The sequence below is a fragment of the Tupaia chinensis genome, unplaced genomic scaffold (genome assembly GCF_000334495.1).
Source record: "Tupaia chinensis unplaced genomic scaffold, TupChi_1.0 Scaffold149333_1, whole genome shotgun sequence".
Classification (NCBI taxonomy): Eukaryota; Metazoa; Chordata; class Mammalia; order Scandentia; family Tupaiidae; genus Tupaia; species Tupaia belangeri.
Genome location: NW_006209177.1, coordinates 3,266,608 through 3,283,557, shown reverse-complemented (window position 1 = coordinate 3,283,557; position 16,950 = coordinate 3,266,608). Strand labels below are relative to the sequence as shown.

General features: G+C 48.2%; 1 protein-coding gene across 2 annotated transcripts in view; it reads left to right on the top strand.

Annotated features, from left to right (window-relative positions):
- The window catches only part of IDS (iduronate 2-sulfatase), a 30,494-nt gene that overhangs the window by 7,934 nt on the left and 5,610 nt on the right, over window positions 1–16,950 (top strand). For both annotated transcript variants that reach the window (XM_006171100.3, XM_006171099.3), the window contains exons 5-8: window positions 2,782–2,982; window positions 4,643–4,813; window positions 11,390–11,516; window positions 15,192–15,365. In XM_006171100.3, coding sequence (XP_006171162.1) covers window positions 2,782–2,982; window positions 4,643–4,813; window positions 11,390–11,516; window positions 15,192–15,365 — 673 coding nt within the window. The remainder of the gene's footprint in view (window positions 1–2,781; window positions 2,983–4,642; window positions 4,814–11,389; window positions 11,517–15,191; window positions 15,366–16,950) is intronic.

Sequence of the window (16,950 nt, the reverse complement as noted above, 5' to 3'; positions counted from 1 at the left end):
ATGGCCACGCCGCAATCCCTTCTCTGTTCTCCTCTCAGGATCTTGGGCACGCACGCACACACGCCCGGCGTGAGTTTTAAGCCACTGGGTTCGGTACGCGAACCACGGTCGACTACGTGGGAGTCCAGCGACATAGCCGTTACGCTAGCTGCTGGTCCCTTTAATTTTTTTTCTTTCTTTTCTCTCTCTCTCTCTCTTTTTTTTTTTTCCTATATGGCATGTGTGCTCACCAGAGACGCAGAGAGAGGCAGAGGCAGAAAGTGAGAAATCACCCACCAGGTGTGCCCCAACCCACGGGACACTCGAACAGGTTCCCTGGGGGAGGGAGTGAGAGATGAGACAAACACACGCACACACAATACGAGGTGCTGATCAAGTCTTCCTCTTCTTCTGTCTTCCGTTTATTGAGGGAAAATGGTGAGTTATATATAGCTGGTGGGCACCAATTGGTTGCCCAAAATGCAAATGAAATAGAACAGCATGAACCAATCATTTAATGTGGGTAAATCTCTCCTGTTGCCTAGAAACCCAACCACTTCTGGGGAGAACGGTTAGTCACATGATTTCTGAGAAACGGCTTGCTTCGTGAGGAAGTGAAGCCTAATGGTTTCCAAAATGGAAGATAGCTCAAGATGGCAGATAGCTCAAGATGGCTTCCGTATGCAGTGCCCTCCACACAGGTGGATGACCACATCACAATGATCACAATTCTCTTCTCTTCTGTTCTCCTCCTGAAATCCTGGGCATACACACACATGTACCTGGCATGAGTGTGAAGCCACTGAGTTCAGGACTCAAACCATGGTTGGCCATGTGGGAGTCCAGCGACATAACCACTATGCCATCTCCTGGCCCCCCTTTTAAGATCTTTTAGTGGAGATATGGTTCATATACCATGAAAATCTCCCCAAATAAATTTTAGACCATTTTTGTCACTCTAGAAGGAAACCCTGTATCCATTACCAGGTATTCCCTATTTCCTCCCAACCCTCAGCCTGTGACAGCAACTTACCTACTTTCTGTTTCTATGAATTCGTCTATTCTAGACATTCCATATAAATAGAATCATATAACATGTGACTGTTTGTATCAGGCTTCTGTCATGTAGCATGTTTTAGGTTTATCTCTTCCATGAGGGAGGGAAATACAGAGAGAGAGAAAGATAGAGTCAGTACCTCTAACAGGTTTTAGTGCCATGACCCACTCCCAGTTTCTGCTCGGCATACTCTGGGAGGTCACCGGATGCAAGCACAGAACCTTCTCACTTGTGTCAGCCTACTAGAACATAGTGTTTTCACCACTGTACCATCACCTGGCCCTCATTTAGCATAGTGCTTCTGCAGTTCAGCTGCACAGCGGTATGTGTCAGTACTTCATTCCTTTTTATGGCTGCATGATATTCCATTGTATGGATAAACCACATTTTGTTTATCCCTTTATCACTTGATGGGATGTTCCTACTTTTTGGCTACTAGGAATAACGTTGCTGTCAACATTCACGTGCTAACTTTATTGTGGACATATTTTAAAATTTCTTTCTTGGGTATATGTCTAGGACTAGAATTGTTGGGTTATGTAGTAAACTATGTTTAACTGTTTGAGGAACCGCCAGGCTGTTTTCTAAAGTGTCTGTACCACTTTATATTTCTACCAGAAATACAGTAGGGTTCTGGTTTCTCAGTATCCTTGTCAACACTTGTTATTTTCCATTTTAAAAAAATTATAGCTATCCTTGGGGCAGCAATTGATGTGGAAGATAAGGCGTTGGATTCCCACATGGCCAACTGTGGTTTGAGTCCTGGACCCAGTGGCTTGAAAATCATGCCAGGTGTGGGAACCAGCAGTTAGCGTAATGGCTATGTTGCTGGACTCCCACGTAGTCAACCGCGGTTCGCGTCCCGGACCCGGTGGCTCAAAACCCATGCCGGGCGCGTGTGCGTGCGTGCCCAAGATCCTGAGAAGAGAATGGAGGAGAAGGGATTGCAGCGTGACCATCCCCTCTGGGGGGGTGATTTCTCGTTTTCTGTCTCTCTGTCTGTCTGTCTGGCGAGTGCATGTGCTCTATAGCGAAAAACCTCTCAAAATAAAATAAAATAAAATAAAAAAATCATGCCAGGTGTGTGTGCATGCATGCCTGGAGTCCTAAGAGGAGACTGGAGAAGGGACTGTGGCATGGCCATCCTCCCTGGAGGGTGATTTCTCACTTTCCCTCTCTTGTCTCTCTCTGGTGAGTATACGTGCCCTATGGCAAAAACCTAAGAAAAAAACTATAGCCATACTGGGGGGTACTGTCTCATCATCTCTCTGTCACTCATGGAAGAAAGAAACAAACTGAAAACAATCGTAGTCATCTTAGTGGATATGAAGTAGTATCATATCCTGGTTTTGATTTGCATTTCCCTAATGATGAGAGATGCTAAGTGTATCTCTACGTGCTGTTTATCATTTGTATGTCTTCTTTGGAGAAATGTCTATTTCAAGTCCTTCATCCATTTTTATTGATGAGTTGATAAGTGGTTTATTTGGGTTCCCTTTAATTAGTTATGTGGAGGCAAAGGACAAAGAGCAAGAAGCCAAGCACTGGTGTATTTCTGACCTCTGCCTGGGAAAGAAGAAACATGTCTCTTTTCGTTTTGCTTCTGATATGACTGTTGATGTGTGGTCCTCTGATGGCTAACAGCCAAGGGGCTGGTGATTGGAACATTGAATCCATGTGTATAACCATCAGGAATTCTGTGTCTTACCTTGAAAAAGCTGATATTATATATTTTGTTTTGAAAGACATGTAGGGGACAAGATGGAGAACTTCACGCCAACCTGCTTTGCCCTGTGGATGTGGCAGATGTGCCCGAGGGCACTTTGCCTGACAAACAGAGCACTGAGGAAGCTATTCGGTTATTGGAAAAGATGAAAACATCAGCTGACCCTTTCTTCCTGGCTGTTGGGTATCATAAACCACACATCCCCTTCAGATATCCCAAGGTGAAGAGCTGGCCAAGGGAGGGACTTGGGTAGGGAAGGTGGTCTCATCCTGCAGTCTCCAGTCATCAGGGATGCCTCACGGGCACTCATATGCTCAGTGGAGTGAAGATAGTAGAGAAGAGATGGGATTCAGAGGTCATGTCCAAGTAGTAGTCTTAAGACATGTAAGAATCTTGTAAGAAATGCTTGGCTTTCCATTTCCGCCCCTGGAAGGATTTCTCTCCTTCCTTGCAACTCAGAGCAAATGATGGCGTGAGCAGTGAGATCATAGAGCAGTGAGTCACTGCTGGCTGCCCAAGCCTGGAATGGAGGATGGTGCGTGGGAAGCAGCTCGAAGGAACAGGAAGCCCTCTTCAAGAACTGCCCTTGCCCTCTGAGCCTGTCAGCTCAGACCCCTTGAGCACAGGAGCCTGCATTGCTTTTGATACCTTGAGTCCTATACTTGCTTGTGCATGGTTTGGAGCCTTTTCCATATTATATATAAGTAATATATATCTATATTATATAGATATATATTTTAAAATTCTTCCTACTGAGTTTTCCCTGGGTCTGAGCAGCCCTTCTTTTGACTTCACAAAGAATGCCCCTCACTTGTAATAGAGACCAGATGGTAGACTCTGTGGTGCCCCAGGGTTCCTGCTTTGATTTGCCCAGGAGATTTACCTTCCTGGCAGGAGCTCTTAGCCCCTCTGTAGAAGCCCGCGAGACTCACCTCTCCTGCAACTTTTGCAGACAAGTCGATACAGCCAGCCTGATCTGTGATCCTTCAAAAAAATGGCTCACAAGGTTGGCCTTGGCTGGCATCTGGGAACTTTGATTTTGGGAGTGTTCTCACCATTTCCAGAACTGATAGGAGTGACTTAATCTGCCTGAACTGCTTAGACTAACACTGTTGTCTATGCCGTACTGCCGGAAGCTGAGATACTGGTTGGGAAACTCCTGATCCACCCAGCACTGGGAGGATGGAATTCTGGGAGTTTTCCTTCTGGGAGTCTAGAATTTTGTTATGTTCCAGGCCGGAGTGCCTATGTGACCATCCTCCTATAAAACGTGGGTGCTGAGGTTTTAATGAGCTTCCTAGGCTGGTGGCAGTTTACACTCTCATTCTCACACACCTTGTTGCTGGCAGGATTAGTGCATCCTGCATGACTTTCTGGGGTAGGATTCTGGAAGCTCGCGCCTGGTTTCCTCAGGCTTTGCCTCACTTGCCTTTTCCCTGTGTGACTGTGTTTGATAGCCTTTGCTGTAATAAATCATAGCTGGTAGTGTAACTCTGTACTGAGTCCTGTGAAGCCTCCTGGGGAATTCCTGAACCTGAAGGTGTTTCAGGGAACCCACAGCACCTCACCACACTTTTTCTAGTTGAGAGTGAAGTGGAGACAGGAACAGGAGGGCACCTGTTTGCATGAGGGAAGAGGACTGTTGCTGCTAGGGCTGTAGGAAGCCAGAGTAGCTGGTTTCATTGCTATTGGCACTTAGAGAAGGTGACCTAAAGCCTGACTTCAAGGTGGGAGATAGATAGGTATCTGAGGGGGCTGTGGTGAGCTACCGTGTAATTGCATTACAGGCTTTGAGAACAGGCAGTGTGAACATTGATAGAGTCACCTCTTGTGTCTTCGTTAGAGTGACACCCTTGTGACTTTGTGTGTTACTCCTCAAGGAATTTCAGAAGTTGTATCCCTTGGAGAACATCACCCTGGCTCCTGATCCCCACGTTCCTCACGGCCTACCCGCTGTGGCCTACAACCCCTGGATGGACATCAGGCAACGGGAGGACGTTCGAGCCTTAAACATCAGTGTGCCCTATGGCCCTATTCCTGTGGATTTTCAGGTACTAAGGACATACTTTGGGAACGGATTGGGTACTGACGGTGCAACATCATCACCGAAGCCTGTCTTCTCAGGAGACACTACCATCCATAATGTTATTAGCAACTGCCTGGCCCTACTAGGTGGTATAGTCTGTAGCATACCAGACTGCAGTGCTGGAAACCTCGTGTCTGACCACAGGTTCAGATCCCTGGGTTAGCCTGAAAACATGTTGGAGACATGCATAGGTTGCCAAGATCCTCAGGAGCTGAAGGGTTAGGGAAAGGGGATGACAAGACTGTTAAGGGTGCTTCCTCTCTCTCTCTCTCTAATGTGCATGCTTGTGTGCGCACACACTCTTTGTCTTAAAAAAAAAAAGAAAAGAATTTCCTTTCTGTGCATGGAGTCATGTGAAGTATTGGGGTTGGGATGTTCTGTAGGTATTTAGGACCCAGGCAGTGCTGGGTGGGTCAGGAGTCTCCCAACCAGTGTCTCAGCTTCCAAGAAAGGACCATCTACATAGAGATTTGGTAACTTGCTGCAAGTGGGCACGAGAGCAGGGAGGTGGCCTGTGGGTGATGCCGTTGATCCAGGTGACAGTTCTTTTATAAGGTGGTGAGCAGCTCCTGAGCAGCCCAGAATGCGTGAGTTACTGGTGCTTGCAGGTTCCTTCTCTGGAAGCCTGAACCAGCACCTGTTACTCTCAGGGAGTCTCTTGGTAAGCCGGGTCTTGATGCAGGGGGAACTGAAACACCATCACAGCCAGTGCCACCCAGCTGCAACGTCTGGTGCCCCTTTGCCATGATATGGGGGAGGAGCAGCCACCAGTTAGACTCTTCATGCTGATTCATCAACTGCGCTCTCTTTGGAGAGTGCAGAAGACACACTCACTGACTAATACTCCTTCTGGAATATTCCACACGGAGCCCTGCTCTTCTCTAAGCATCTATGACATGGCAGCTCTAGCAGATGGAAGAGGGCAATGTTTTCAAAGTGCTTCCTGGACCACCTGTATCAGAATGACTGGGGGGGGCTTGTTAGAAATGTAGAGTTCTGGCCCACCCAGACTCTTACAAAATTGGAAACTGGAAGTGGGCCAAGAGCTTTGATTTCCAAAAACCAAACACCAGGTGTACCTGCTGTAGAGGATAGTTGAAAACTAATCCCAGCAGTGACTAAAAAATGCCAACACATGCAGGTATCTCTTGTTCTCCAAATCTGCTTTACTTGAGTTTATGCAGCAAGAGTTTGGATGGTGAGGACTGTGTGCACCTCAAATCTGTAGGATGCCTGAGTTTTAGATGGTATGTGGTGAGAATTTGGAAAGCAAGGAATCCATAAATTTGCTTGTCCCCTAATTTCACATTGCAGGGGTTTTGATAGGCAGTCTGATTGCAGCTCTGAGGCTGGGCTGGATGCCATATCAGTGACAGCCACCTAAAATGATCCTTTAAGATGGACCATATGCCAGGAAATAGCTGAGCATGTGTTCTGTCTTCTTTGGTCCCAGTGGGGACCCACTGAGGTATCTGCTCTTGCTGTTGTCCATGTGAGGAGACTAGAGGCAGAGGGATGTGCCATTGTGCCTCACTATGCTAAGTTAGTGGCAAGGGAGTTGATTCATCCCCAGGCACACACAACTCCAAAGCCCATGGTTGGTTTTGTTCATTCCAAACAGTCTCGACACAAATTCATGTTCTACCCTACACCAGCTGTTTGACCTCTTTCAAGTTACTTTATCTCTTTGAGGCCCAATTCTTCATCAGTAAAATAGGAACAAGATAGGAAAAGGTTTTCCACAGTGACATCTGCTAGGGAACTTCAAAAAGTGAGTGGAAAAGTGGAATTCAAATAGGAGCTTATTTTGGTATGAGACTTTTTTTTTTTTTGAGAGATTTTCACTGTAGGGCGAGTGTGCTCGCCAGACAGACAGAGAGAGACATAGAGACAGAAAGCGAGAAATCACCCCCCAGGGGGGATGGTCACGCCACAATCCCTTCTCCTCCATTCTCCTCTTGGGATCTTGGGCACACACGCACACGAGCCCGGCATGAGTTTTAAGCCACCGGGTCCGGGACACAAACCGCGGTCGACTACGTGGGAGTCCAGCAACATAGCCATTATGCCAACTGCTGGTTCTTGGTATGAGACATTTTGAAATTGATGTATAGTTGTTTTTTTTTTTTTTTTTTCATTTACACATTGTCCTTGAATTCTGTTTACTTCAGGGGTTTCAGTGAGGACTGAAAAGAGCATGTGGAAGCTTCTAGGACAGTGGTGGCTGCAGAGGTGGTCTCTTCAGGTTCTCTTGGACCCCATCTCATCCCAGTCAACTGGGCACAGTGATAGCATAACCTGCAGGGCCTCCCTGGTGTGCTCTGGTGCCCTGAACTTGGCCTTGCCCTCTTTGGGGCCTGTGTCTGTGCCCTGCTTCACTGCACTCTTGAGCTTAGTTCTGTGTTGAGTATGTAGGCCATACTCAGGAGTGTGCTATCCTTCTTGCTTACCATCCTGAGCACCACCTCTTCTCGGAGCCCCCTTGCTGCACACAATTGTGGCCTGCACACCTCATGGGGGTTACTGGAGTGGAGACACCTGTTCTCCCCATTTCTAGGTGGCCCCCCAGCTTCACCTTTTCCCTGAGAAGCTGTGGCAGGAACTTACTGTTCTTGCAGCCTCTCTGCACACGTGTCCATTTCTCTTTGCCCCACCTGCAGTACCCTATCTTGGGACAGTTCAGCTACATCCTCTGCTCCTTGCCAAGCTCCCGAGGGACACTAAAGAGGGTCCACGCAGTTAGTGAGGCAGAGAGGCCCTTGCAGACCATGTCAACTCTCCACTTGGCTCCTCTGGCTTGTCCTCTGCAGCTGCAGTGAACTTTCACCACTCTCCTGCTCTGACACCTCCAGCCTCCGCTCAGTGCGCAGGAGAGTGAGTAACAATGGCTGGTGGGGGCAGCCAGAGAATGTGGAACATACAGGATGGATGTGGATATGGAGCCTAGCTGTGTCCCTTGTCATCTGTGTGACTCTGGGCAAGTTAATTAACCTTTCTGAGCCCCAGAGGCCTCATGGGTAAAATGGAAAGGACAACACTCACTTTCAAGGTGGTTCAGAGGGTTAAATGGCACTCAGCAGGCCCTTGGTAAATGGGCACTATTAAGAGTTTCTTTCCCTGATACCTGGAATTCTGTAGGCATATGTGCAAAGGCTTGAGGTTTTTCTCCTCGTCTCAGAAGAGCAGCAGGGACTTGAGTTCTTACCGCTATCCACTTTACCATCTCTGCCAGTAATGAAGGGGAGGAATCTTTCACCCAATCTTCCCTGTAGCCTCTGCATTCCCCCATCTTCAAGAGTACTGCCTGCTTTGCCTGGCTTGATTTTTCCTTCCTTCTCACCTCCCTTGCCTGCCCTTCAAAGGTGAGTGAGTGAAAAGTAACCTGTCTGACTGCATCTGGGGCCTCATCATCCATTCGTTCTTCATCCTCTTTTGCTCAGGCTTCTGCTTCCCCAGCCCCCTAAGAGTTCTCCTAGCTGTGTCAGCACTGACCTTGGGGAGTAAAATCGGACCTGGTGGGCAGACCTTCCCCAGATCCACACTGCTTTTTCACTGTTGACCAGCCCACCCCTTCTGGAATGTTCTGCCTCTTGGGCTTCCTTGCCAGCCCTCCTCGGCCCCTTTTCTGCTCCAGTCTCCTTTCTGTGTCCCTACTAAGGTGCCAATGTGCTAGAGAATCAGGGTCAGGTCCCAGACCTCCCACTGGGGGGGGTCCGTCTTCAAAAAGTTCATGGAAAATGTGCATTATAAAGAAAACTGTGCATAGATTTTTTTTTTTTTTTTGAGAGATTTTCACTGTAGGGCGCGTGCGCTCGCCAGACAGACAGAGAGAGACATAGAGACAGAAAGCGAGAAATCACCCCCCAGGGGGGATGGTCACGCCGCAATCCCTTCTCCTCCATTCTCCTCCCGGGATCTTGGGCACGCACGCACACGCGCCCGGCGTGAGTTTTAAGCCACTGGGTCCGGGACACGAACCGCGGTCGACTACGTGGGAATCCAGCGACATAGCCATTACGCTAACTGCTGGTTCCCTGCATAGATTTTTTTAAATTTTGCACCAAGATAAACTCATACATTAATTCCATTATCCATGAACTTTTTGAAATCTCCCATATCTTCTCTGCCTCTTCTTCCCAGATAGGCTTATCTGAGCCCTGTTGGCAGGCGGCTCCCAGAACTGTGCCTCCAGCCCAGGTCACTCCTAACTGTCAGCCGTGTGTGTCCACCAGCCTGCACGATCCCTTCTAACAAGGATGGCCTCAGCTCCTTGGGCTCCCATGGGGTCAGGCCACCACCCCTGCCCTGCCTTTTGTCCTCCTCTTGTGTCCCCTGCCACAGCAGTGAATCATGCCACCAGCTGACTGTGAAGCCTGTAGTCACTGTGGGATCCCTCTTCTTTTACCCCTGCCTTACTCCCTTCTCTCCCACAGTGCTGACATTATTTCCTAAATTCCTCTAAGATCCACACCATCCTCTGGATCCATCAGCACATCTTTCTGGGACATTGCAGTGGGTCTGCTTCATTTTATGTGTGGAACACCTCTGATGCCCAGCAGTGATCTAGTGCCCTTTTGTCTAAAGCTCCTGGAATCCATGTTTTGAGCTGTTGTCATGGTTCTGTTAAGATCCTGTAGCCCAGATTGCATTAAGTCCTCAGCTTGTAGCCTCAACCTCCACTCCCTGGGTGGACCCATCAAGTTCAGAAAATCTGTCCTGTGCCACTGTTTTGGTGTACCCTCTCTCCCCTTACACCATACATTTGATTCTCTAGCCACACCGGCTCACTCATTGGCCCCAAACAACCCGCTCGCATCATGACTCCACACTGTCTGACGCACTACAGCCCCTGTGTAGAACAAGTTGTCTCCATTTGTCTGATTGCAGGCATCTCTTGTCAAGTGCTTATAGTTCTGTGAAGCCTCCTCTGATTTGGGCATGTTCTCCCCTGCCATCCCTGGGCCCCACCCATAATGTCTGTTATTTCTCTTCTCTATGAGCATGTCTTGACTAGACGGTGGCTCCTTAAGGGTGAGGACTGTGTCTGCTTATTGCCTTCTCTATTCTCTTGCCTGCTATCCAGGAGCCAGCATGGAAAGGAAGTAGGGAACCCCCTGGGTAGGATGCAGCCATCCTGCTAGGGATCTTCAGGCTCCAGGAAAACCAAAGTTCTCCAGGTCACAGCCTGAAGATTATCTAGCTGGCAGTGTAAGCAGGCTAGGGTTCAGCATAACCGTTCCAGATGTTTATCTGTTTTTTTCATAGCCAGGGGAGAACGGGTGAGTCTTGTGCTCATCTACCCCCACCACCTACCCCTGCAGTGATGGAAGGAAGCTGGTGGGGCCAGCTGATAAGGCAGGGGCAGTGCAGATACAGAAGCCAGGGCTGGTTCAGGAAGTTAGCAGCTCTCTGGCTTCACCTCCCTTGGTGGGATGGGGCCACTGAACAGGCGAGGGAGTCAGCTAGGAGGGCTGATAGCTCATTGCCTCAGAGGATAGCCCAGTGCCAGCAGGCCTTGCAAGGCGTTCTTCTCTCCTAGCCCTTCATTGCTCATTCCCTGCCTTCTGAGAGTGTGTGAAAAATAAGCTACTTGTGACAGCCAGGGCCCTTGGAGATACGTGGTAGCTGTCTCCTGCTGGGTTAGAAGGTGTTCAGAGGAAAAGCCCACTCAGGGCTATTGTGCCAAGTTAAATTGTGTCCCCATGCCCCCAAATGTATTGAAGTCCTCACCCCCCAGAACCGCAGAATGTAACTTTTTTTGGAAACAGTCACTGCAGTGGCTGACTGCAGTCAGCTTGTGGCATGACTGCAGTTAATTAAGAAGCCCTCTGGAGTAGGGTGGACCCCTTATCTAGTGCCCTTCTAAGAGGAAGAGTTGACAGAGGCACAGGGGGGACAGCCATGTAAGATGGAGGCAGGGTCTGGAGTGACATAGCTTCAAGCCAAAGAACAAACACTGAGGATGGCAGCCACTGCCAGGAGCTAGGAAGAGGCTAGATCCTCCCTTTAAGCTTTCAGAGACGGAGGCTGGCTCTCCTGATGCCTGGATCACAGGCATCTAGCCTCCAGGGCTGGGAGACGATGCATCTACTGTAGGCCACCCCCTTGGCCGTACTTCATTACAGCAGCCCCAGGAAGTGAACACAGTTATGCTGTGTCTTTGGCATGCACCTCATCAGTGCACATGGGCCTGTGTTTTGAAAGACCGAGGGGTCAGTTTCTGAGTGCACATTCACCTCTTGGACCCCTTCCGAGTATGTGAATGAGACAGGAGGGAGTAGGAAGTGCTGCACCTATCCACCATTATCTGTGCCCTTCACTGACAGCTGATTTTTGGACTTACAGATTTTACTGTAGCCCCTCTGGGGAGACGAGGCAGAGGGCAGGGAAAAGAATGTTATATATTGACTGAGAAAGTCATCAGAGGCATCAGCTGAGGGGTTGGGATGAGAGATGCTCAGGTGAATGGTATCTCTGAGCACACCCTGGCAACTTAAAGTGCGGTCACTCTCTGACTCATTTCTTTATCTTTCACTTGCAGCGGAAAATCCGCCAGAGCTACTTTGCCTCTGTCTCATATTTGGATACACAGGTCGGCCACCTTTTGAGTGCCTTGGATGATCTTCAGTTGACCAGCAGCACGATCATTGCATTTACTTCCGATCATGGTAAGCACTTCAGAATACCTTGGCAAGTCCCTCAGAGCACCCGACTATTTCTGTGAAACATGAAAGATTGCTGTAAACATGTGTGTTCTCTTTTGTGAATCAGCAGTGCCCTGCATCCCGCATCTTGGAATGCTTTTAGGATAGTAGTCCTGGGACTGGAACCTCTATCCTGGCTGCTGAGGAGGAGGAGAGGTGGAGATGGGCTGGTGGGGGGAGTGTGGGAGAGGCTTGTAGCAACTTTTTCTTCTTGGTGAATTCAGGAGGAATCTCCATTTGTGTAGAGGAGCTCTGTTATTGCTCATTTCTGACCTAGAGGGTTGGAGGGCTCTCCTAATCTGCTATTGTGTTATCTATAGGCATATCTGAGGCTGGGTGGTTGATAAAGAATAGAGTCTTATTGTGGTTCACAGTTCTGGCAGCTGGAAAGTCCAAGGGTGTGGGGTGGCACTAGGGCAGAGGGGAAGGCAGATATGTGCAAAGAGAAGCAGGGAGAGACCTGTGGGCAGCCATATTACTTTTGTAACAACCTACCCTCACGGGAATTAGCTCCTTCTCGTGAGGCTAGAACTCAGTTGGTCTGCTGAGATAGCATTAATCCATTGATGGGGATGTTGCCTTCATGATTCACACACTGCCTGTGAGGCCTCACTTCCTAAAGGTCTCACCACCTCCTGACACCATTACACTGGGGGCCAAATTCCAAGCCATGAACATCTGAAAAATAAGGTTATTTTCCTTTTTTTTTTTTTTTAAGTTTTAAGAATTATTTATTTAATTTTATTCATTAATTTATTTTAATTTGATTAGAGAGAAAGGGAAAGTCAAAAGACAAGCCACCAGGTCTGGGACTTGAACCAAGGTCAGCCATGTAAGAGTGTCCAGTGCATTTACCACCATTCCACCTGCTGCCCCCTACGAGACAAGTCACTTTCTAAACAATAGGAATGGCTCTTGGTTTTTCTCAGGAGGCTCCTGCACAGTCTTGGCAGAGCCCAGTAGGCCTTCAGACCTGTACCCTCTCTCTCTCATCTGTCTTCCCATAGTCCTCTGTGCCCAGAGCTTGGACTTCCCATCTTTATCTCTTTGAAAGTAGTTTTCTACTTTTTCCAGAAATGAAACCATCATTTTTTAAAAACATTCTTTTAGTTTGAAAACACTTCAACATGCCCAGGAGTGGAGAAGAAAACAGCGGCTCCTAGTTCCCTACTCATGTGGTCATGTTCATCTCATCTTCACCCGTTCCCCCTCCCCCAAAGTGTTTGGAAGCATGGTCTCTAAAAGCTATTGCCTCTTTTGAGTATAACTGTAATACCATTCTCATACCTAGAAGGAAAGTGATTATTTCATATCATGAAATGTTAAATGGGACAACAGTAAATCATAACGTGCTTGTTGTAAAAAGAGAAAAGGTCACAGAGCACATAACATGGGGCCAAAATATACTTCCCTTTCATCCTCTGTGCCAAGGGTTAACTAGCGTTGACAGTTGGGACTCCATTTGGAAGCCACTGATTGTACACATATGCACATGGGAATGTGTATTAGACGTGTGTGCACATAGCACGAACTGTATCACAGACATGATTTTCGTGCTATGTAAACTGTTAGGTTCCCTGGCTGTGTGTCCACTTACCAACATCACAGACAGACAATTCTCTGTCCTTCCCCACAGACCTCCCATTCCCTTGTAAAGTCTGTAGAATTGCATTGTACATAAACAATGTATAATGTTTTAATTTGACTAGATGGCTCAATGTATGGAGGTGCCATAAACTTGCACACATTTCTAATGATCTGCCGACCACTTCTGAGTGCCCAGTTTCCTCTTGTCCTTGGACAAACACATTTCTCTGGGGTAATGCAGTTGATTATGAGCAGGCTGGTTCACAGTGCCCTCCTGTAGGATCCATATCACAGCTGCCTGAATGCTGGTGAAGCTGCTGGGTTCTTTACCTCATTTCAGGAGCCCATTGGTCTGGGCATGTGTGCTTTAGTAAGTGACCCTCCCAGGGATTCTTACTGACTCTCCTCTTGCTTATGATTCCTTGGGATGCCCCAGGCTGCCCTGTCCTTGTAGAACTTTGGGGCAGGAGCCGGAATCTTTCTGAGGTGTCTGTTATGGTCATTGATCTCTCGTTTACCCTGATCTCAAGAGCAGTCCTGGGGCTCTCACAGGCATGAGTTCTCCTTAGCAAGACTGTTCAAACCTGTTTCTGGGAAGACCTGAACATGCTAGGCAGAGTTGCACATGCCTGTAATCCTAGCTAATTGGTAGGCTGGGGCAGGATCACAACTCAGTGAAACTCTGTCCAAGACACCTATCTCTGGCCTAGCCATGGTGGCCCAGGTGGTAGAGTACTGCGGCAGCAAACTGGAGCTGCAGAGAGGCCTAGGTTCAGATCTCAGATCAATGTGGACCTGTCAGGTGTACCTGTACCCAGGCTCCTGGTATGCTAGGAGGTTAAAGGAGGAATCACAGAATGATGAGACCCTGTCAAGGGTTCCTGTGTGTGCGTGTGTGTCTCTCTCTCTCATGAAAACAAAGAGATAAATAAATAAATAAAAACTGTCTCCGTCTCTTTCCTACTCCATAAAGGGGAAAAAAAATGAGCACGATATCTTATCCTTTTTTGAATTTGAACAGTTGTGCCACAGTTTTGTAGGTTAGTTGCTATGATCACTTGTCTTCTAGCTCCTAATTCCTTGGGTCTCCCTGGGCTGTCTTAAGCTCATGGGACATAAGTCAAGATAGGTAGGCAGGCGTGGTTTTTGGAGTCCCCACACAGTCAGGACTGAGCCTGTCTTAGCAGGGGAGGCATGTCTGTGTGGGGACTGCTGGACCTACAGAGCCCAGGATGGGTACACAAGGGATATACAAAAAGTTTATGGAAAGTGCATATTATGAAAAATGTGATTGGATTTCAGTTTTTTATTTTTTATACCTAAACAAACTCTTACTTTAATTCTATTTCCTATAAACTTTTTGAAGTCCCCTTATAGGTTGCTAATTGCCTATTAAAAGAAGATGTTTTAGGGACCAGCAGTTGGTGTAATGGCTTTGTCACTAGACTCCCATGTAGTCAACCACATTTTGAGTCCCAGACCCGGTAGCTTAAACTCGTGCTGGGCATGTGTGCGTGCGTGCCCAAGATCCCGAGAGGAGAATGGAGGAGAAGGGATTGTGGCGTAGCCATCCCCCCTGGAGCGTGATTTCTTGCTTTGCTCGCCAGACAGACAGAGAGAGACAGAGAGATAGAAAGCAGGAAATCACCCCCCAGGGGGGATGGCCACGCCGCAATCCCTTCTCCTCCATTCTCCTCTCGGGATCTTGGGCACGCACGCACACGCACCCGGCGTGAGTTTAAGCCACCGGGTCCGGGACTCGAACCGCGGTCGACTACGTGGAAGTCCAGCGACATAGCCATTACGCTAACTGCTGGTCCCTTGTTTTCCTTTTTAAAGGTTTCTTCATTGAGGACAAATGCCTGATGCTGAATAAGGCAGTGTTCAGGTGAAATTGCCCTATGTGTGTTAATTCTAGAGGAATCTCGTTCTTCTGGGTGATGAGTTTTTACTTTCTCTGGTCTTTACGACAGGAATTGAGATGGTATCTACAGTGTACAGGCTATGATATGATGACTCATCCTCTCTCTTGCTGTGTTTTTCATGAACCAGGGTGGGCACTTGGTGAACATGGAGAGTGGGCCAAGTATAGCAATTTCGACGTCACCACCCGTGTGCCCCTGATGTTCTATGTTCCTGGCATGACAGCGTCACTTCCCAAGGCAGGCGAGAAGCTCTTTCCATACCATGACCCTTTTGATCCTGTCTCAGAACTGATTGAACCAGGTATGAAATATGCTGAAGTAACAGAGCCTAACAGTAAGAACATGTTTTGTCTCTGAGTGAGCCAGCCATTGGGTCATGGGTGGGGGTCCCCCCCTCCTACCCTGCATTGCAGTTCCTTCTCCATGCTCTCCAGTCCACAGGAGTCTCACACGCCTCCTGTGCTCTAGGCAGGGCTGGAGGGGCCGAGCCCAAACTGACACAGGTGGCCTCTGGGGACAGGGAAAAAGGAGCAGTGGCCTCCCCAGCATGTTCAGAGCTTAGAGGAAGGGCCTGCCCCCAACTTAACCTGTACATTTTGGCTGGGACTCAGCTGGCTCGAGGGACACATTTCCCACGCAGGCAGCTTCTTGATCTAGTGGACTGCTAGATCATAAACTGCACCAGGTAATTCTTATCTGTCCCCGCTACAGTGAAGGGCAGATTCCCTTTGACATCTATGTGTGTGTCCTTCAAAGCCATGAAAACAGCAAGGGTTCCTCCCTTCCCCGGCCCTCTATTAATGCCTTCTCTCTAGACTGAAGCCCCCAGTCTTTCAGCCATTCCTCATAGGGTAGTGTTTAGACCTATGCTTGAGGAAGCACATCCAGAATGTCCCCCAAACCAGGTACTCCTGCTGGCATAGGAAGGCCTGTGTGAGTCACATCTTGACTTCCTGCTCAGTGCATTTCAGAGACAGGCTGCACACTGCAGATGACATTTGCTCTTTCTGGAATGATACATTTGAGCCATCTTCACCATCTGAAGCCCACCGAATTCACTGTGAGCACTGTTATTGTTTACCTGGCTTTGGGACCATCATTCTGGCCTTTCTGAGTTTGCTTTATGCTGCCCAATTTTATGTTCTGTGTGCTTGATATCTGTGCCCTTCCTTCTCTGCCTTCTCTCACATCCTTGATAGAAAAGTAAGCACTTCCAGTGTACGATTGTAGCACTCTCTTTGCTGGGAGAAATCTGACAGGTTGAGAATCCTTTATGAAACTTTGGTTCGGAGGAGCTCAGCAGGTTACAACCTGACGATACTGCATCTAGTTCTTTTCCAAATTAAATTCCTAGCCTTTGTTTTTCCCTGAACTTCAGACTTGAGTTTCCAATGGCCTGAACCACTTGGTGAGTCCAATATGTCCGAGGCTCAATGTCTGATCCCTCACCTTCAGCTTTTCCCTTGACACTTGTTTTCTTTTCAGGAAATGGCATTAGTAGCCCAGGCCGAAAAGCCATGTGATCATCTGGAGCCCCGTGAGAGCCTGCCACTCTCCATTCAGAATCTGACCCTACCACTTCTCATGCCCTAAGGCAACTGGTGCCATCTTTGCTGAATTACTGCACTGGCTGCCTCCCGGACCCCCTTTACATATGCCATTGCTCTCCTAGAATTTTTCTTCCTCTGAGCACTCAAAGTGATCCTTCTATAAACCCTAGTCAGGTCCTTATGCCCGGCTCAGGAGCCTCCTATGTGCCCTTGCACTCGAGTACAGGTCCTTCTCACAATGGCTGGCAAGGCCTTATGATCCCACCTCCCATTATCTCCCTGATCTCCTCTTTTTTTTTTTTTTTCATAGGGCCGCTGCCCTCCCCCGACAAGAAA